Source organism: Eubalaena glacialis, chromosome 5, assembly GCF_028564815.1.
Source record: "Eubalaena glacialis isolate mEubGla1 chromosome 5, mEubGla1.1.hap2.+ XY, whole genome shotgun sequence".
NCBI lineage: Eukaryota > Metazoa > Chordata > Mammalia > Artiodactyla > Balaenidae > Eubalaena > Eubalaena glacialis.
Genome location: NC_083720.1, coordinates 95,984,469 through 96,005,734, shown reverse-complemented (window position 1 = coordinate 96,005,734; position 21,266 = coordinate 95,984,469). Strand labels below are relative to the sequence as shown.

At 37.3% G+C, this 21,266-nt stretch overlaps 1 protein-coding gene across 7 annotated transcripts in view; it reads left to right on the top strand.

Annotated features, from left to right (window-relative positions):
- CNOT6L (CCR4-NOT transcription complex subunit 6 like) overlaps window positions 1-14,815 on the top strand; it is a 114,140-nt gene extending 99,325 nt beyond the window's left edge. For all 7 annotated transcript variants that reach the window (XM_061192395.1, XM_061192397.1, XM_061192393.1 and 4 more), the window contains 3 exons: window positions 2,096-2,323; window positions 4,522-4,724; window positions 9,487-14,815. In XM_061192395.1, coding sequence (XP_061048378.1) covers window positions 2,096-2,323; window positions 4,522-4,724; window positions 9,487-9,699 — 644 coding nt within the window. In that variant the 3' untranslated portion in view covers window positions 9,700-14,815. The remainder of the gene's footprint in view (window positions 1-2,095; window positions 2,324-4,521; window positions 4,725-9,486) is intronic.
- The last annotated feature ends 6,451 nt before the right edge of the window (window positions 14,816-21,266 follow it).

Below are 21,266 nucleotides of genomic sequence, written 5' to 3'. Positions count from 1 at the left end.
TTTCCCCTCTCTACTGCCTGCCTTTCAGCATTTCATTGTTTACTTAACTGTATTTTAGGTAAGAGCAAGGAGAAGGTGTCAAGACAACATCAGGGCTTTTATTTTAATTTTTTTTTCTTTACTTACTACCTGTAGAAGAAAAGATTTTTGCCTTAAGTACTGATTGAATTATTCAGACCATGCATATCTGTCAAACCTCCTTTTCTCACTGTTCTTCAGTTTATCCATCATCAAAGACAATCAGTCTTTGATGTGAGATTTTAAATTCCTTCTTCTTTTTTAGCCTCTCCATTTTTACTGACTTTTATGTCCTTTCCAGTCTCATTCTTCTCAAAAGTTTGGTACCTTTTTTTCTGGTAATGAGAACATTGAATTTCTTTTAGAGTTTTACTCTCCTTTTAATTTGCAGAAGAGTAATTACAAATTATATAGTTAAAACTTTCACATTCTGAAATACCTCTCTCTTATACTTGTGGAAGAGTAATTTAATATTATAGAAGGTGCTTATGGCCTTTTTGAAGGGGCAAGTTTTTAATATTTAGTATAGTGAACATATAATCTATAGCCAAAAGTGATACTGTGAAACTCCCAGGAAAAGAAGAGAGCTTAGAGAATGATCAGATTGCTTTAAAAGTGACCATTTCTGTCACATATGAAAGATAAATGCAGTTATTTTTTTACTCAACATTAAAGATAATTATAGCTTGGTAAGACGGAAACTTTACCAAAATAGTAGACTAAGAAAATCAGGTCTTTCTGCAGAGTTTATATTTTTAATAGAAAATGTTAAGAGATACTTATAGAAATTCTATAGAAAAGTTAATTTTGTATGTATCTAATATTCCAACAGTACAAAAGTACATAGAGTAAAACGTGAGAGTCCCTTCATCTTATTCATAACCTCTCGAAGTAACTCTTAATCATTCTTTACATATTACTAACATATATGTGTATAGTTTTATTTAAATGGCATCGTACCATGCATATTGAGTTTTGAGCCTTAAAAACTTTATGGACACTTTTTTTCTCTGTCAGTACATGTTAACGGAGTTGAATTTTCACAGTTTGCCCCTTCAGAGGTACGTATGGCCTCTTTGAAAGGGCAAGTTTTTTAATGTGTTATCCTCATCCACCATGTTAATATTTATTTTGACAGAATTATAAAACAGTATTTTAGGGGAAAAAATAACCTTAGAGATTTTATAGTTGAATACCTCATTGTCCAAATGAGGTATTCAACTGAACACCAGAATGGCTAAGTGATTAGAAATAAAGGTTAGTAATTAGTAATAAAGCCAAGTGTGAAACCCATGTCCAGACTTTGAGAGCACACTACTCCCTAATTCTCAATTTTTACATTACTTCTTTTGGGTGTGTGGTATGAATTTGTTTTGGTAGCAGATTCATAGCAAATTCACTGCCTTACTTTATTTTGTATAGGTTAATATAATGTTACTGCCTTTTACTGCTGACCCTGTCACTGATGTGCTCAGGAAATGCAAGGTGAATAAGTACTGGGCAGTAGGAAGAACTTAAATTAAGGTTTAGGTGATTCAAATAACTGAAAACCTACCTCACTAGGTTACTGTGATATTTAAATGACAGAGATATTTAAACTGCTTGTTTACACTAAGCTCAGCAAATCAAGGTACTATAACTAAATGTTGGTTACATCACAGTATAGCTCCTAACTTGGGTAGAGAGCAGGAGTTGGCAAACTTTTTCTGTAAAGGGCCAGGTTGTTAATAGTTTAGGCTCTGTGGGCCACATATGGCCTCTATCACAATCTTCTAAAAAATGTTTGGTAGAATCTTTAAAAATGTAAAACCAGCCTCAGCTCATGCAGGTTATACAAAAACAGGTGGTCGGCCAGACTTAGCCCATGGGCTGCAGTTTGTCGACCCGCATGTTGGGATTACCAGAATCTTAGCACTTTAGCTTCTAAGAACTACTTTATGAGATAAAGGGGAAAATATAAATGAATGGAAAAGAATAAAGAAGTGGTTATGGGTTTGGGGGAGAAAACCTTAAGATACTGCTTTTTTGATACATAAAGTATAATCTTAACCTTTGTTTCCCTAATGCTTAAATTTAGGTATGAAGCCTATTCATGCTGCAGACAAACAGCTGCTTATAGTGGCAAATGCCCACATGCATTGGGACCCAGAATATTCTGATGTGAAACTCATTCAGACCATGATGTTTGTCTCAGAGGTTAAAAACATTCTGGAGAAAGCCTCAAGTAGGCCTGGCAGCCCAACTGCAGATCCTAATTCCATCCCGCTGGTGCTATGTGCAGATCTTAACTCATTGCCAGATTCAGGTATTTATAACATCATTTCCTCTTCACTTTCAGTTTCGTTTTTACTTCTAGTTGAAAGGTCAGTTAGCTCTTAACTTTTGAGTAGAGACTTTCTCTTCTAAATTATAGAGTGTATCAGTAAGAATCCCAGGGATGGGACATGGAGTAATTGAGGAGAGTTTATTTAGTTAAGCTATTTCCAAAGATGTGTGCAGGGTTAGGGACACAAAACAATGAAGGATGCAGTACCCTGCCACTAGGGGAGATAGGGACCCTTCACCACCTGTACACCTAAGGGGGAAAAATGGTGGGAGCTGTTATCAGAACTTGGAAAAAATAGTTACGAGGAGAGGGCCATGTAATAGGAGCGATGGATTTGAATTGGGATGCAATCAATCCCTTGCAAACTGACGAGCCAGGGGAATATATATCCCTGCCTCACTCTGCTACTGTCCTCTGATCTCTCGCCACTGCTGTCCATTGACCAAATCCAACTAGAAGCTAGAGCGGGGAGGGGTTTGCAGTTGATGCAAGTAAAGGTCAGCCTCCTGCCGCACAGAATGCAGTGGAGAAGGGTGACCTGAAGAAACAACCAGAAAATATGCAGCACAGGTAGCTATCTAGTTTAATAATGTTGGCAACCTTTAAGTGAATTCATTAAATGATGCTTGAATTCTGATATTAGGTGCAGAAGAGTAATCAAAATTATCTTAGGATTTCACATTACTTCTTGAGCTCCACTTAACTACTTTATGTCCTAACTTAAATTATTCTAGATCTTTGTAAAAAATCAGTTCTGCACTTAGATATTAAAATTCAAATGTAAAACATTAAAGCATCACAGTTTTGCTATTACTGAGGCATATTCTAAATTTTGTATATTTTCAGTAAGCTACTTTAAATTGTTTAAAATAACCACTCAAGAATAAATATAACATAACCCAAATGCCTACAATTGTAATATTAATAAAAGTCTCAAATCTAGAAAACACCTTTGCTTTTTCTCCTTAGCAAATAAATGCCGAAATCATCCTTTCACAAATGTTTGTATTCAGCCCTTAGGCCCGTTGACACCTTAACCATGTCCTCCTTTTTTAATCCTTTTCTTTTTTTTTGAGTAAATTGCTCTCAAGCACAGGTTTCCCCATCTCATTTGATTTGGTTAAGCCAATGAGCTATCATTTGGCATCACAGCAGGCTGAGTTGACTCAAGCCAGACTATCAGGCCTGGATCCTGGTTCTGCCACTTAGGAGCTCTGCAATCTATGGCTAAGTTCCTCATTTTTAAATAAAGGGATAATCATTTTATCCACTTCATAGAGTTGTTTGTAAGATTTAAGTGTGTAAGGCACTTACAGCAGTGCCTGGCATGTAGTAACTGCTGGATAAATGATAGCTCCTTTTCAGCTATTCACACTACTGATGTTGCGCTCATCATGTATTCATTATATATGTTGCTGTCATTCCTGATCACAAATAGAAAGAGATGACTGACAAACTTTAGTAATCATCATCGTCATAAGAAGGGTTGTGGTATTTTTTTCATGTTTACTTATTCAGTGGAAGTGGTGAGCTTTTTTTGAATGCCTCTACTCTCTTCAGCTTTTTAGACACATCTAATATTTTTGACCAAGTGGTATACCTCCAGCATACAATGTACTGTTTAGTGTCACTGTAGCTCAAAACAAAGAATGATGTTGCCTAGCTGAAGCTAGACATTGCAGTGTTGAAGATGCAAAATCTATTTTTATTGTCAATGATTTAAAATTTTTTTTATTATGTATGCTATATCTTACATATTCCAGAAGTCGTTGATTGACTGCATAGAATGGTAAAATGCTAAAGAGATAGTGCTTTGGAATAATATTCTAAAAATATTTAGGGTCAAGACCCTCCTGGTGAATGCCATCCTAGACCCTGGGAATCACCTTCAGCTTGAAGAACCATTAAGAAAACTGAAGATATTTCTGGGTGATCAGGATGTTTTGCTCTGGAGTAGGCAGATACACCTCAGTTTGATGGAACCATATGAAATTGCTGATATTTGATTTCTTTAGCATCAACAACAAAAAGGCAGTTTCATATGTAAAAGTAAATATTCAGTGTAGTAAAACCACTCTGAACTTGGTGCATGCACCTGGCAACAGATTTTGGCCATGAAGTCTTCTGTAAGGTCTAAATGCTAAATGGTAGTGTTTCTTCCTTCTTTATTCTACTAGGTGTCGTGGAATATTTAAGCAATGGAGGAGTAGCTGACAACCATAAAGACTTCAAGGAACTAAGGTACAATGAGTGTCTTATGAACTTCAGCTGCAATGGAAAGAATGGAAGCTCAGAAGGGAGAATCACACATGGCTTCCAACTGAAGAGCGCCTATGAAAATAACTTGATGCCTTACACCAATTACACCTTTGATTTCAAAGTGAGTGACAGCCTCTGGGTTGGCATAGAAATTATGTCAAATACAAACATGTGACAAGAAAGATATGTGTTATTTATGCTTAATAGTATAATCTTCAGGATTTTTTACATTCTCAAAATGTCTTGGCTAAGTGTGCACATAATGTAAGGAGGTTTCTTAGGTTTTGTGGTGGTTATTGTTGACTTGAGAATTCTCTTTGAACCCTTATTTGTTCAAATTTCAAATAACCATGATAATAGCAAAAAATCCCAAAATACTTTACTATGTGTGTGCCAGGCACTGTTCAAAAGCACTTTATATTTATTAATATAGTTAATCTTCACTCGTCCGTACCATCCCTAACTTTCAGTAAGGATCCAAATAATAAGCAACCTGATATAGCTACATTCATCTTGAATGAATCTGTAGAATAGTCCCTCAAAATTTTCTTAGTACTTTCCATTGATATCTTATTTATCTTTACATTTTCCAGGTTTCTTTGTGAGACGGGTTAGAGAAAGTTGTGCTTAGGGTCTATTTTATATCCGTGTTGTCATGCTAATCAATGCCCAGGCAGTAGACCATTCCAGCTTAGTAAAAGGACAAGAAAGATTTTTTTTTTTGCACAATAAGAAAAAAAAAAATTAGAGGGCCAGTTGTACAAAACCAGTTGTTCTTTTGAAACATTGATTGATAGTGATTTTCTGTAGTCAGTCCCTTTCCCTTTGCCAGTTTTCTAATCACTCTGTCTGCCTGTAGCTCTTCTATTGTACCTTTGTTTGACTTTCTGGCATTTCAGGCATCTATCCTAAAGTCTTATACTATCCTGAAAAAATGCAGATGTTAGAAAGTGGTTAGGAGTAAGAATCCTAGATGGGGAATTTAATAAAATACCAAAGGAAATTTATGAATTGGGCTCTTACACATCTCCGATAACCTTTTTCCATTTTCAGTGCTTGTTAGCCCCTTTCCAAGAAACAGATAGTAGGAAGAAGAAAGGAAATTTGTGTGCTTATGTTATTGGTCAGTTTTTGTAATGAAGAAGTGGAAAAGAATTGTTTAGAAGTTGAATCTAATTTTAGTATTTTTGCTGTTAGAGTAGAAAATACTATTCAGAGATAATTGATTTTGTTCAGATCACTCATATGCAGTAATGTGCTGGTAAATATTTAATAATCAGCTTTCTGAGAAAAAAAAGAAGGCCAAATTTGTAGTGTTTGCTGATTTCTGTGGTACATGTACTCCCATTGTAGTAGATTTCAAGCTCCCAACATCATACCGTTGAACACAGAGTTGGGATGAAGTGCTAAGAAAGCAAGTACTAGCTGACTCTATCACACCACGGCTTCTTGTGTAAGCTTAAAGGAAAACCTCGGGACTTAATGATACACAGATTACTGTAGGTTAAATCCTATACAGTGGTATATAATACAGCTCTGCCAGCACAGCACAACCCAGAAAACCTAAAATAAAGTTCCTTAAAATAAGTGTTCAGTAATTCTACAACTCTTATTGTTCTTTTGGTTTGTGTGTAGGTAAAAAAACCAAATCATTTTTACCTTAACTAGGCTTTTATAAAGGTTACTTTTACCTTATCCACAAAGTAAAAATTAGGGAAATAAGGTTTAGAATATTAATCTAAGCCATCTTCCTCTATCATCTGAGTTGTTTTCAAATCTTTTGTTGATGTTTCTTCAAAAGAACTTACATGTATTAATAAGTGAATAAAAGAATCTTATTGAACCATTTATATTGTCTAAAGAAGTACAGTTAAAGAACCAAAAGTGCATGGCTCAGAGAGTGTTTGATGTTTGCATATGTAGGATAGGATGAGAAAGGGCAGAACTATAAATCCGTGCGAGAGAGGCATGAATGGGAAGATAAATACGCTGGCTGGCGGGGTAGATGGATGGGAGGGTGGAATAGGATGGAAAAGAAGGATGATCAGAGAACAAACTAAGGGCATACCTGACTAGAGAGAATTAAGCTTTTGGTCCAAGTAGCAGACAATAAACTTTTCAATTTCATACAAAGCATTTTATGTAATTAGTGCTGTGCCAATATTGAAGGCAGTTGGTAAAAAAGGATAGGTAACATCAAATGTAAAAATGTCATGTGATTAGCATTAAATACAGATCCAAATATAGTATTCTGCCATTGCATCAATGGAGTACTGTTAAATTTTGTTTACTTGGCTTAGCATTTTTTTACTTTCTTGGTTCTCGAATAAATTAGAAATGTAGAAAAGTGGTATTTAGAACTCAGAGTCATTTAGTCTAGAACTGATTTGGAATGACTTGAAGGGTAAGCAGTTAGGAGAATTACTTGTAGACAAGGTATCTTAGTGAGTTTAGGTTGCCATAACAGAATACCATAAACTGTGTGGCTTATAAAACAGCAGAAATTTATTTCTCACAGTTCTGGGGGCTTGAAGTGTAAGATCAGGTGCCAGCATGGTCAGGTTCTAAGGAGGGTCCTCTTCTGGGTTGCAGACAGCTGTTTTCTCATTGCATCCTCACATGGCGGAGCGAGAGCTCTCTGGGGTCTCTTTTTATAGAGCACTAATCCCATTCATGAGGGTTCCATCTTTATGGCCTAATCACCTGCCAAAAGCCCCACCCCTTTATACCATCAGGTTAGGGGTTAGGATTTCAACATAGGAATTTGGGGGGAACACAAACATTCAGTTCATAACATCAGATAAGTTGAATAAACAGCCTAATTCAAACTTGCTGCTGCTTTCACCATCACCTGCTCCCCCTCCTGCCCCGCGCCAATCTAAGGGTGTGTCTGAACCATTTAATGAAAAGAGGAAGGACAGTTTTCCTATTATGTCAAGTAGTAAATCTTTCTGTTAACACATTGTGAAATTTATAGTGTATAATTTTCTCACATTCTTTTACAAAACAAAGCTTAGCATAATGTCACCTCAAACTATTTTCATTGTTTTTACTTTTTTCTCATATACACTTCTATAGACTTACCTATAGACTTTACTAATATAAAGACTTTCCCCACCTTTTTATGGTCTTTTAAAAAAGAAACAGTTTGAATCAGAAAAGGTTAAGAATCGTTAGTCTGTAACCTTCTTTGTGAATATGATACAGTGTACAATTGTACCTACATATGTATAAATATTTGGGCGAGTTCAGACATGAACTTGCTAAGGATTTTGATAAGAGCTTTTACTCTGGATGTTTCAAACCAAGAAAACAGTTACAAGTGATATCTCCAGTTCTTACTTTCTGGAATGTTTAACATCTTTATTGGGGCCTATGTTTGCAAAGGATTCTCTAACTCTAGTAGCTAATGTGCATAATGATACTTTATAATAAAGTGATAAGATATAAGAGGTTTTATTCAACATAAATAATTGAAAATGTTTTGTTTGTGTTTTGTTTAAAACACAAATGTTTTAAATGTGTTTGCTGAAGCAAAGGGTGGTCTCATAAAAGAAAGTAAAACCACTGTAACTCTTGTCAACCCTTTTCCTAAAATGTCACTGCAAAACTAGGCATTAGCCAAAATGAAGGGATAAAAATACATTGCGCTAATATTTCTTGACTATTTGGACTTGGAGCATTAATGGCAGAAAGTACTCCCCTGGATTCACGTAGGTTCCTTAATTTGTGGTAAAGTAAGGTTAAAGTATCTAATGTTGAATAAGGCCCTCTCCCTCAAAAGAACTGTTCTGTTGTTTTGGTCTTGGTCATGTCAAAATCAGCAAACTAAGGTAATTGTTTCCGAAATTTCACAGTATAATTTTTTTCATTGAATTCTTTTTTTTTTTTTCTTTTAGTAAAGTAACCCATTTCACTGTGATACCATTAAAAAATATTAGCTAGAACTCACTGTGTATAGTATTTATGAATAGGTATTTCCAGGTGTGGAACTCTTTCTTCATACTTGGGCTCAGGCTCTCTTGATGTGGGAAGGAAGAAATCTGACTTCACACTCTTGTATACATAGTCTGGGGCAAAAAAAGCACACTAGTTTTGAAACTTTACTGCTCAGATAAACCGAATCATCTAGCTCTGAGAGATACAACTGAATACATAGATAGGTCTTTACTGAATGTTTTTTGCTGAGGTACTGTTATGCAGCAAGGAATCCAGAATTTATAGTACACCAGGATTTGTGAAAATGAATATTCTAAAGTTAAGAACAGATTAGAATGATTAAATATGTGCAGTATTTTGTATATATGTATAAAATCTGGGAAAGCTGAACTAGGGTTAGCAAATCTGAAAACATGCTTTACAGTGGCTTCATTCAGATGTGTTTGATTGATGTACAAATAACTGAAAATCATACCAGTTATCATGAAAAGAATTATTCTTGTCAGAACTTTTCATTAACTTTGTATATGTTTGTATAGATATTCTGATTTTCTGTTTATTGTAACAGAGTCAGTGCAGTTTCCATATTGTTTATACTGATAAATTAGATTTCACTGACCCAAGCAAGCCAGTTCTAAAGCTACCTAGACATGATTTGGTGTGCTTAGCTGCTCAGTTTGCTTACCACTTATGCACATGTGCAAGGCTTTATGATTCCACTAGGGTACTGTGTTTCCCTGTCCAGCCACCTTTATTTCATGTAGTACCCATTCAAGATTTGAGCTCTATTTGACCCATTGTGAAGACAGCAGGTGTACCAGAAATACAGGTTACTCAGGTATTTGGCTTTTACAAATTATGCATTGTTCTTTTATGTATCGTAAGTTTTTCTTTTATCTAAGCATATATTTTTCTTTTTTTCCCAACTCCCAATCTCTTTTCAGGGCGTGATTGACTACATTTTCTATTCCAAGACTCATATGAACGTGCTTGGTGTCCTGGGGCCTTTAGATCCTCAATGGCTGGTTGAGAACAACATCACTGGGTGTCCACACCCTCACATCCCTTCAGACCACTTCTCACTGTTAACACAACTTGAACTCCACCCTCCACTCCTGCCTCTTGTCAATGGTGTTCACTTGCCTAATCGGAGGTAGTGGAGTACTGCCCCGCAAAGACGGGGATCTGTTACTATGGACCTGTACAGTTGTAAATCAAAGTATGTAGGAGTGAAGTATGGCCATCCTTAAGCTGCTTCTTCAGGTTCCTTTCATTATGTGTTTGCTATAAGATTTTGTACAATTTTGTGCATATTGGTATCATTTGGCACTAGGGCTGGAACCAAAGTATTATCACTCTCTTTCCAAATTTTTAATTTAACATGTTTTTAAGTTGGACCTTCTTCATATTATATTAGGAGTCAGCATTCATAATTGATAAATCACCGATTCAAGGCCCAACAACAGGGTATTTGTTTTTCCAAAACAAATACTTTCTTTTGAATGGTTTCAAGTGAGCCAACCATTTTTCATTTTTGTGAAAGGCAGTTTTTAAAAACTATAAATATAAGATTTTAAACTGAATGATGGCATGCCTTGCAGGAAACTTCCTTGAATTTCTGTTTTCCATGATAACAAACTGATTTTTGGCTCCCCAGTCATTTGCACATTAACAAAGCACTTAAATTTGCTAGATCTGTACATAAACTAGCCATAATGAGAAAAACTGAGGAATGAAAGGTGATTGCACAATATGCTTTCAAAATCAAGCATTTAACAGCACACAACAATTTGTTGGGCAAGTGCTGGTTGGTTTTTTTTATTTGTTTGTTTTGTTTTTTGAGGAATCATTCTGTATTTTGTTCCCCTATTAGTTATAACCTTACTAGAAGTATTAATTCTAAGCCTGTCTCTTCAGTTTCTTTATAGGAAAACAACGGGTAATTTCTGCTGCCACACATCTTGAAAATAGAATTTGGTCTATTTAGGATGCCCACAAAATTAGTGTCCAGTATTTTTTATTGTTTCCATCCACCCTTTTCTGCCTGGTTGTGCTGGAAAAAACAGATATTATATGATCTGTATCATTTTTGCTGTTATGGTCAAATGTTTAAAAAATAACTACTGAATGAAAAGGCCCTGATCAAAGTTTTAGAAGAAGAAAGCTACAAATATTTCATGTGTTTCCCAGAGTAGGTCAAGTGGCTGTTGGTTTTGGCTTTTTGAGGTGACAGTGGGAAGGATTTGGGAGAGAGAGAGAACAGGGAGTAGTTGAAAACCTTGGATCATTTTTCCTGACTCTAGTTGCCAAATGGCCATTATATGCTTTTAATCTTTGTTTCCATTGTCTGTCAGGGTTGAATTAAGAAGCTACTGGTTTATTCCCAACTGTTGATGCTCTTTAGATATGTTGGAATCCTTTTTTCGCCCAGGAGGGGCCAGTTGAAAATCTGTGACTCAAGAGGCAGTGATTGAAATACCGTTTAATGGGGGAAAAATTGGTTGGCTACTTGATGTTAATTATGGCACAGTAACAGGAAAAGGTTGTGTCTGTGTTTTTAAGTTTTTCTTTATTCTGCTTTTTTGCTGCTATAAGAGTTTTCTGAAATTTATATTTTAAACTTTTCATGCACTTTACTGTTTCTAGTCTCAAAATGTGATATTTTTAATAAACAAGAAACTTTCCATTATGTGAATGAAATTTTAAAAGAAAATAGCCTATATTTGTGTTTCACTAATATATAAAGTACAGGTCAAATTTAAATTATTTAATTAGTTTTAAATATATACAATTTGTCTCCTCTTTCAAACCTGACATCTTAGGCTGTTTTATTAGTCTTAAATGATGCATTTCCTTTGGTCATTTTATACTAATTTCTTCCATAGTAAATTAATCAGGCTACATAATATGATATTTCCCCTGAAGGGTAATTTTAGTGCGACGAGGGAGGTGGGTTGATGTAATGTCTTATATGGGATTGCATCAGAAGGGTTCTGTAAAACCTAAACTCCCTTTTAAAAGTGCCTAGTGATAGAGGCGTTGTTTGTCATCTATTATAATTGGAATGTCATTATAGTTGAGTGAAGTTTGATGTAAATAAAATATTCTTTTGAAAATGTCAAGATATCAGAATAAACAAAATAAACAAAGAAACAACCCTTAAGATGACAGATTTTCCTCAATGTGCAGGTATCCCTTCTTATATACCTCAAGCATTCAACATCTAGCCATGCAAATTGATTACATAGTACTGGAAAGTAGAATAGCATGAAAAACTTAATTTTGTGGACATTACCTTTTTTTGTAATCAGCTACTGTATGTTTTATTTTAAATCTTTTGTTTTGGGTGGGTTTTCTGCTCTGGAGGTATATGCACTAACAAAACATTTTCCTCCTTTCATCTACGCATGTTAATTAGCAATGTGAGCAATATTTCTTACCATACTTCACTCCCAATATTTTTTGAGATGTTTGTATAAAATGGAATTTAAAGTTCACTTATGATTGTATATGAACCACAGAGGAGCCCATTTATTAATAAAAAACTTTTTTAATAGTTAAATGTAGAGGGAAAAATAAAAAAAATTGGGAAACATTGTAAACAGCTTAAGTTTATTTTGTGTATGATTGAGGCACTCTGTTGCAGGAAGGTGTGTAATTGGGTTCTCTCTGCTTCCAAATGCACTCTTTCAAACCATTCATTATCCTGTGTATTTTTAATGTGGTTTTAGTAAATGTTGGTAGTAGCTCTGTTGAAGTAGGTAATTGTGTTATGTTTTGGGTGGCAAACACACTTGGGGCATGGTGACCCAAATTTCATGTGCACGGTTTCCCTTTAGCCCACTGCCCAAATTTCACACACCCTTCACCCTTTGTTCCCTTTGTAAAAGGAGTGGTATCTGTTTTGAGCTGCCAATTCAGATGATCAGAAATGCTGCTCTCCTCAGTATTGTCTTGTTAAAAACGCATGCCATTTGGACCTTTGGCATGAAAAGCCAAAAGGAAGAGGTGAATGACATATGGTATATATTCAGTGAAAGTAAAATATTTATGCTCATATACTTTCTGGTTCTCAGAATAAGTTAATAAGCTTTATGCCATGGGGCTGCTGCATATTTTATCTGAAGATGAGAGAAAATTGGGGCATTTTTAGATTGTGATAATGTTTTCTTTTAACTGTTAAATATGATTTCTGATATTTTTCTAAGAACTGGAGTGTTCTTTAAATTTATTGAAACAGTGCTGTTTGAGGAGGGGAAAACTGCACTATTTGTCATTACAACAGTCATACAGTGCGTGTCGTCACCCACTCTCTCAGGCATCAGTATCCGCCTCATAGCTTTACACATGTTGATGGGGAGTCTTGCAGCATCCTCAGGACTGACATCTGGGAAAGGCTCAAATCCACTTACTGCTCCTTGCTTGTTGACTTTGTTTTAAAATATTGTGCCTGGTGTCAACTTTTAAGCAACAGCACTGCCTAAAAGCAAGCAGAGAACAGAATCCCAGCACCATTCTATAGGCAACTTTTTAGAATTCAAATATAGTAAATCTGTTCAAGATTTATGATGTTTTATGTAAAAAAAATTTTTGTACAACGTAGCTGAATATTTTTGTTTCATTTCTTTGATGTAAGGCGTGTGAACGTTCGTTTGAATATCACATGTTAAAGTCAGGTATGGCACAATGGGTTCTGAGACCAGCTTTTCCTCCCTCCCATTTGCCTTGTTCCGAGCTCTTTCTTTTCAAATTACTTTTCTGATATTCATAGGCAAATATTTAATTTTACTAATAAGCATCCTGTGTGAATGTATTAAGCCACTGTGTTTTAGTGTTGTTGTTTGCAGAAATATAAAGCTTCATTTCTTATTTGTCCCTATTTGGTGTTTTAAAGTTACCTATTAAATCACAGAGAAGCAAGGGAGAAAGTTGAAAGATCCCGAAGGCTCATATCACTTGATTCTACGGTGGGTTGTATTAGAATTGAGGATGTGACACCTTAAAACTGGAACATGGGCAATCATATGGTGTTCCATTTTAAAATTGTATCTCCTAAGTATATACCATTAAATGGGTGAAAGATTAAGTTTGTATTTGCATCTCCAAGAGTTTCTAAAAATCACTAGTGCCATGTATACTTTCAAATCAAATAGCAAAGAATAGAGAAAGCACAAGAAAAAAAAAAGTTAAATGTGTTCTTCGATGGAACCAGAGGCATATGGTTCGTCATTCCCAATCCAAGGCTAGATTTTCTAGCAATAAAAATTGACTGTATCCCCAGTACTTACTTCTTTGTTTCTAAGGTCTTATATTCTAAGTTTCTGAGGGATTTTAATAGCTTTGTAAAAGGCACTGACTGATCAGTAGCTTCAGTCACAGAAAACGTCATCAGTTTCTGATACATTTGGCAGGCCCTGAGAATAATGGTTTCATAGCAAGCAAAGACTTCAGTGCACATTTTCAAAATAGCACTCATATATACTTACATTTTGACAGAAATGTGAATTCTCACATTTGTAAGGTAGTCTTTCTCTTCTACCTGTCCTCCCCCTTAAAAAAAAAGACACCTTTCTAATGTGTAGAAGATTTGTTTAACCTTTTCCTTCTGAACTGTATCATGTTTGTAGAACTCTGTGAATTATTGGTACACAAATTAACTAGGGAAATAAGAATATTTTTCTAAGCCAGGAGCTTTAAAGTTTTGAATTTGTAGACAGATGAGAAATTTTATACTTATGGTTGCTTTGAGTGATTGTAATTTTTTAACAGCCTCATGATTACTAAATTTGAATTCAAACCTAAGTAGATTAGTACATCTTAACCTGGTTTATTTACCAAAGTTGTAATCTGTTTAAGAACAGGATGCCAAGAGCGTCTTGTGTTTTACAGCATGATACATCTTCATTGTGTGTCACCTTAAAGCTTAAAAGAAAAAAGAAGGTTCTTATACCTATACTGCAGGGTGTTCTGAACAAGATCCACAGAAAGAAAAAAGTAGTTCTTTTCAGGAAGGTGGTAAGGGAGAACATGCATGTTTCTTGTTTATAACCAAATGCCTTGTGTAAGTTTCTCTGTTAAATCACAAGTTCTGTAAGAAATAGGGAAATACCAGGAAAAGCAAGCTTTATTAGCCTAGTTAGTAATTTCTTTTGGCATAAGTTTGTTTGGTTATTCTTGGAACCAAAGGAAAACAAGCATGTTGAGGTTTTATTCAACAAACATTATGACATCAAAGTAATGGAATTTTAAGTAAAATAATTTTCACTTTCAAAGCATGGGAAATAAGGACATTTCTGCATATTAAATGTTAATTTTCTATGGCAGTGGTGTAAAATTTAGTAGCATTGTACTGACACAAGAAATTGTGTCATCAGAAATAAATCACATTATGAAGAGTGTTTGCAAATGCCAAGTGATATGAGTCTTTTGGCACAGTAGCATTGGATATATTCAGCTTCCAGAAACTTTCAGAAGGCATATAGTTTGGCGCCTACTAGTTGTTGTTTTTGTTACAACAGTCTCCCCAAATTTAGATAATTTCCCTATTTGTATGTCTGTCACTTTTAACTCGAAAGCGTAAGAATCATGGTAGCCCTCTCAGAAGTGGTCCTTTCTTGCTCATTTCAGTTTTGTGTTAATTTCTAATTACTGCTATATGACTGTTTTCTTTCAAGTTATCAATGGTTATATGTACCACATTTGTTTAATTAGTTAACTCACACAATTGGCTCAGCGTTGATGTGTCAAACAATGGCTTTGCTTCTTACTGAACAGGCTTAGTTTCCCGCTACTTGTTTAAATCTTGATGCAGTAAGTGATGCACTAGTCTGGGTGTGTATTTATTCAGAAACTGTACTGTTCTTTCTCTGTGCTTAATTTGCTTAAAATATATTTCCTTACCTTTGAAATTCTTGGGCGGTGCTCTGCCAGGTTTTGGGGGTGTGGTTTGGATGGCTGTGTTACTGCACACTGGGTGTGGAATTGTTCAGTGTTGTGAGTGGCAAATTTCTTAAACACCAGCAGCACTGAGAAGTGCACTATGGGCATTCATACAGTTGTCCACATGCAAGCAATTCTTTCATCTAGGAGAAGCTGAGGAGTAGGATTCGTTGGAGTACTTAGTATATTTTGAGAGGGATGAATGTTTCAACTTTTGGTTTTGTTGTCTGAGTGGAGTGGGGTGGCATGGAGGGAGGTGGTTTTTTGTTTGGGGATTTTTTTGAGAGTGTGTATGTACCTTTTCTCTCTGAAAGGGCCAGGGTGTTGGTCAAATTCACCGTGGATTAATTTATATTTTTTTTCTATTGTGATTTCTTTCAACCATAAAACAAGTGCCAACTAATTGTCCATGAGATGACTGACTCTTCCACTCAGTTTACCATTTGAATAGGGAAGGGCTCATTTATTTTAATTTCTTGGCATTAAATTAATAATCCATTGTTTTGCATACATTTGAGTCATTCTGTGGCCTCTAAAGTGTTTTTGTAACTAATTTAATGGTTGGAAAGCAAAGCACATGAGTTTAAAACTGAACAAGAAGTTTTGGTAATTTTTTTCCTTGCAAACTTGGTAGTTTCTATTGATGCTATTCCAAAACAGGTTCTACTGTTTTAGGTTGTGTATTTACTTTGCTTTTGTCCTAAGAAAAAGCCAAGCCCTAAATCAATTTGTTATTGTGTTCTAATAATCAGTTTAAAATCTGAGATTTTCTTTCTTTTTTTTTAATCAGAAGATTTAATGAAGTGCCATGTAATTGTAGGTTACTAGTGTTTAATGTTTGATAGACTGGTTCTGTGGTGTTCTAATCATTTAACACTCTGTCATCCCCGGAGAAAGTGGTTCTACTCTTATGGAACACATTCTCTCTGACAAAATCACCAGCTGCTTTATTTTTCTATTTATTACGGTTAAACAGTTGATGAGGTCTGTATCTTGACCAAACTGCTCAGCTGAGATGTTTTTCACAATAGACACTGTACAAAATATGCGTGCAAAAGGACACAGTTGGGTGGTAGTATTTTTTCATTAATGTGAACATTGACTAATCAAAGCAGTCCTGCCTTTTAAATCTTGTGGCAGCTCAGGAGGGAGGTGCTTAAGAACCTTAACTACTATGTCAGATGACAAAATACTTTTTTCCATTTTGGAGATTGGGTACTGCTCACACATGATGTATAGGGCTAAATATATGCTTGTTTCCTCGCACCTGTGTACTTCCCCTTCTCTCCCTCCCGTTCCTTCCCCTGTAGGCAATAAATGGCCATTTTGCAACTGCATACCTTTGTCTTGGTTTTTTACTCTTTATGTGTGCAGTTTAAAGGTCTGCTTTAAGGTCAGCATATCTCTTCAGCATAACTTCTTCCCAAGTGAAGTTGGGAGCCAAGGTCAGGCAAAAATTACAAATTCATACTACATTTTTTTTTCCTGGTGAAAACTACATTACTACTTAAGTAACACTTTGTTTAGAATAGATTTGGAAGATAGTCATAGTTATGAGACTTGCTTTGGCTGAAGAAATCTGAGCAGAGGGCCATGTGTCACTTCTGAGTGGGGCTCTAAGAGCCAGTGTGCAATTTGTCATATTCCCTTTTCTTGCCTTGATGATCATAGCAACGTATGTTGAGATCAAACCTCTCATCCTAGATCCTTGAGTAATGATGAACAGAGCTCCCCTGCTGAACTACATAGGACATGTAGTGTGAGTGAAAAACAATCGCCAAATCTCAGTGTCTTAATTCAATAAACGTTTGTTATTACAGCATAATCTAGCCCGTCCTGACTGATAGACAACCATCAGACAGATCTGCCGAGTTACCAGTATTGACCAATCTCAACAGGTGAACCTGCCAAGACTTAGAGTAAATTCATTCAACAGACATTTAAGTATCTGCTATGAACAAGTTGGACAGGTTCCCCATTCTCCAAGAATTCACTTTCCAAATCCTCTTCTATTTATGATTAAGGAGAAAATAGTGAAGTGTTTTAGTTAAAGGTATCTTAAGTCTTAGAATCTTGGAAGAGGAGAGGGAAAGGCACACAGTGAAATAATTAGGAATTCTGAAAGCTATGTTTAGGGATATTCAGTAGAAAAATGATATTAACGCATGGTGTGATTGGGACCAGATTATTTTTGAATGAATAATTCAATATTATTCTTGAGTGAAACATAATAAAAAACTGAACTGCCCAGTTTAACAAGTGTTTAGGGAAGATACTGACAGATTATTTTGGAACAGATTGCTAAGAACATCAAATCTCTAGGCTGAAAGCTCAGTGCCTACTGATTTGTCTTTTCTACTAAGGACCCATTGTGAGCCTGTCACTGACCCTGAGGACCATCTCTTTACAGAGGCCTTGATGTTGGCCAGCATTTTGGAAGTCCTCCAAAAGTAGAATCACTCACCTCTGAAGTGGATCTTGAAGGGACCAGGTTTCAGGATACTGCCTTACTAAGAAGACACACAGGGCAATCAAGACATTCACCAGGTGACCTTGCATTCCACCATGTGATCTTGGGCAAAACACATCTTCATTGGTAAAATGAATTTAAGAAACTAAATCCCATGAAATGTTTCTCTCAAAAAGCAGACACCAAGACAAGGGCTTGCAGGCAGGTGGTTTATTTGAAGAAGTGATCCCAAGAAAGCAGAGTAGGGCACTAGGAAGAATGAAACAGGGAAGGAGGGAAAGCCAAGTCAAGGATGCACTGTTGAGCTAATCCTCTGTGGGCAACTGGGGCGTAAACCTGCCACTGACCCTCTGAAGAGCTGAATGGAATGCACCTCAAAATTGTCTCCATGAGGGGTAGGAGAGGAGAGGATTTGCTTGTGGAGTCCCATCTCCCATGAGGCAAGGGTTGCTCCATGGGCGTTAATTCCTTTTCCTATCCATGTTTGTACACCTATCAAATCCACTAAGCAGGTTCCTGCAGGTATCCCATACAATAATAGTGGAGAAATGGGGTGGGAGATGGTGCAGAAAGCGAGAAACATTTGGTGGAGCTGAGGCTACAATTAATATATGATTAATGTCATCCTCCCTCTTCCATCATGCATTCCACATCTAGCTTTGCACCACCACATCAGTGGTCTAGGTTGCTTCCCTAACGTTGGGTGACCCAGACCTTCATCCCAACAAGATGTATTATGCTTGTTGGGCCATTGGTAAACAGTCTGCTAACCCATCCCTGGGCATGAAATTACCAAGAGCCGCCCAGTGAATCCCGTGGGTTCCAGACATGCTTCTTCCTGCCTCCCATTTTGTAGTAGTAGCACCCGTACTTTCTCATGGCAGTATGGTGAACCTTTACACTAGCATGGTGAGCCCCACATGGCCCGTTCCTGGGGGCAGCCTACATCCAGTGCCTGGGCAGCGTGGGCATGAAGTCCTGGTCTCAGTCCACACCTCAGCAACTCTGAAGGGCCAACCCACCAGATGTTCAGAGTTCCCCATGGTGCCTCTGTTGAGACTTCACTGTAACCCAACTTCTCCCTTGGTCCAGTTCTAATTCCTTTCACGGGGTGTGATTCTGAGAGCACTTCCTAAAGTAATAAGTTTCCTGCACACTAATCTCCGTCTCAGAGTATGCTTCCCAAGGAACAGGACCTGCCACACCAAGTTTTCAGGAGTCATGCCAGAAGCATATTAGGACTGCCTCCAGGACTCCCTGCTAAGACTTTAAATTTTGAATCACTAGAGAGTGCCACTGTGTCAATAAATTGTTTCTTATGTACTCTTACTGAGGTCTCTCTGGCCCAGCGCTTTCAAAATCCACTTCCACACGGTTCTCCAGTAGCTGGTCATAATGTTAGCCCAGGTCTTATAATTCTTTGGGAAAGTTGTTTTCTTCTGTTGTATTCCTCTGCACAGGCTGTGCTGTGATGTTTCCAGGGGGAAGGGCACCAACCCTTTACATTTTCTGGAAGTCACTTCAGCCCGAGGGGGAGGGGCTTGCAACAGTGAGGGGAGGTGCAACAGCACTGGCTGCCTCTTACTTTGCACCTTTGTGTTCTGTGTTTTTTTTAACATCTTTATTGGAGTGTAATTGCTTTACAGTGTTGTGTTAGTTTCTGCTGTATAACAAAGTGAATCAGCTATACATATACATATATCCCCATGTCTCCTCCCTCTTGCGTCTCCCTCCCACCCTCCCTATCCCACCCCTCTAGGTGGTCACAAAGCACCCAGCTGATCTCCCTGTGTTTGCACCTTTGTGATCAGAGGCAGCAGTTGGCAGTCAGAGCACAGATCCCCAATATTTGGAGAACTGGGTTCTGTTGGCTCATCCTGCCTCCTGCAAGCTGTGTGCTGGCTGCTCCAGGAACAGGTGCACAGCTGCCCGCCACGTGGCTGGGGGTGGGGTAGCTGCTACTATGCTAAGAGCTGACACTGACCAAAATTAATCCCGATTTACCTTCCAAGCCTTCCCCTGGAAGTTCCAAGTCTTCAGTAGACTCCAGAGTTCTCAGATAGATTGTGCCAGTGTAATTGTTGTCTAGGTGGGGAGGCAGATTCCTGGTGCTTTCTACTCTGCCATCTTCCTAGAACCCTTCTTCATGTCTAACCATTTTTAGTGTCAATACAACCACAACCTAATGCTGCTATGTAACAGGATGCCAGTGTCCTTTACACAAATATGCTCCTGTCGCAAATGTATTTCTTAATACTGTGGCAAAAGAATGTCTTCTGGGCCCTTCAAGGTGAGGGTATGGTTGGGAGCGGCTAAGCAGTTTGTACATTATGAACCCGTTCCAGAGTCTCATCTCTAGGATTCTCCAGATGCCTTTGCCTATGCCTGTGCTACCCACTGTGGTAGCCACTAGCCTCATGTGGTTGTCGAGCACTTGAAATGATAGTTTAAAAAAAAATTAGATTAAAATATGGATCCTAGAAAGCTAGGAATTACGTATGTGGCTCATATTTCTGTCTGATAGCACTGTTCTTCAATGTGCCAAGCACATTCTGCCATCTCTGCCTCACATGTTTTTGGCATTATTTTACTAGCCTAACGGGGTTAGTCCCACCCCCTGGTGCTTCAATCAACACACTTAATCCTGAATCCCAGGCAAGTGTACCCATGTCAGTACGTTCACACTGATTCAGTCTTCTGAACTCCATTCTTCTGAATAGTCTTAGAATATATTCTGCTGTGATCTGAATGATCACGTCACCTAGAACTCATACGTTTAAATCTTAACCCGCAAAGTTTGTGATATTAGGAGGTGGCACCTTTGGAAGGGGCTTAAGCCATGAGGTTGGATGCCTCATGAATGGGATTAGTGTGTTATAAAAGAGGCTCCAGAGAGATCCTTTGTCTCTTCACCATGTGACAGCACAGCAAGAAGGTGCCATCTATGAACTAGGAAGAGGGCCCTCACCAGAAGGTGACCACACTGGTACCTCGATCTTGTTTTTGTTTGTTTGTTTGTCTTTTTAGGCCACGCCACGTGGCTTGCAGGATGTTAGTTCCCTGACCAGGGGTCGAACTCGTGTTCCCTGCAATGGAAGCACGGAGTCCCAACCACTGGACCACCAAGGAAGTCCCTGGTGCCTTGATCTTGGATTTCCAGTCTCCAGAACTGTCAGAAATTTCTGTAGTTTATAAGCTACCAGTCTGTGGTATTTTGTTATAGCAGCCTGAATGGACTAAGACATATTCCTATACATGTTTTCAAGACTTCTTTCAATACAAACTGACAAAATTCTGCAGCTCCTTTGGTGTATT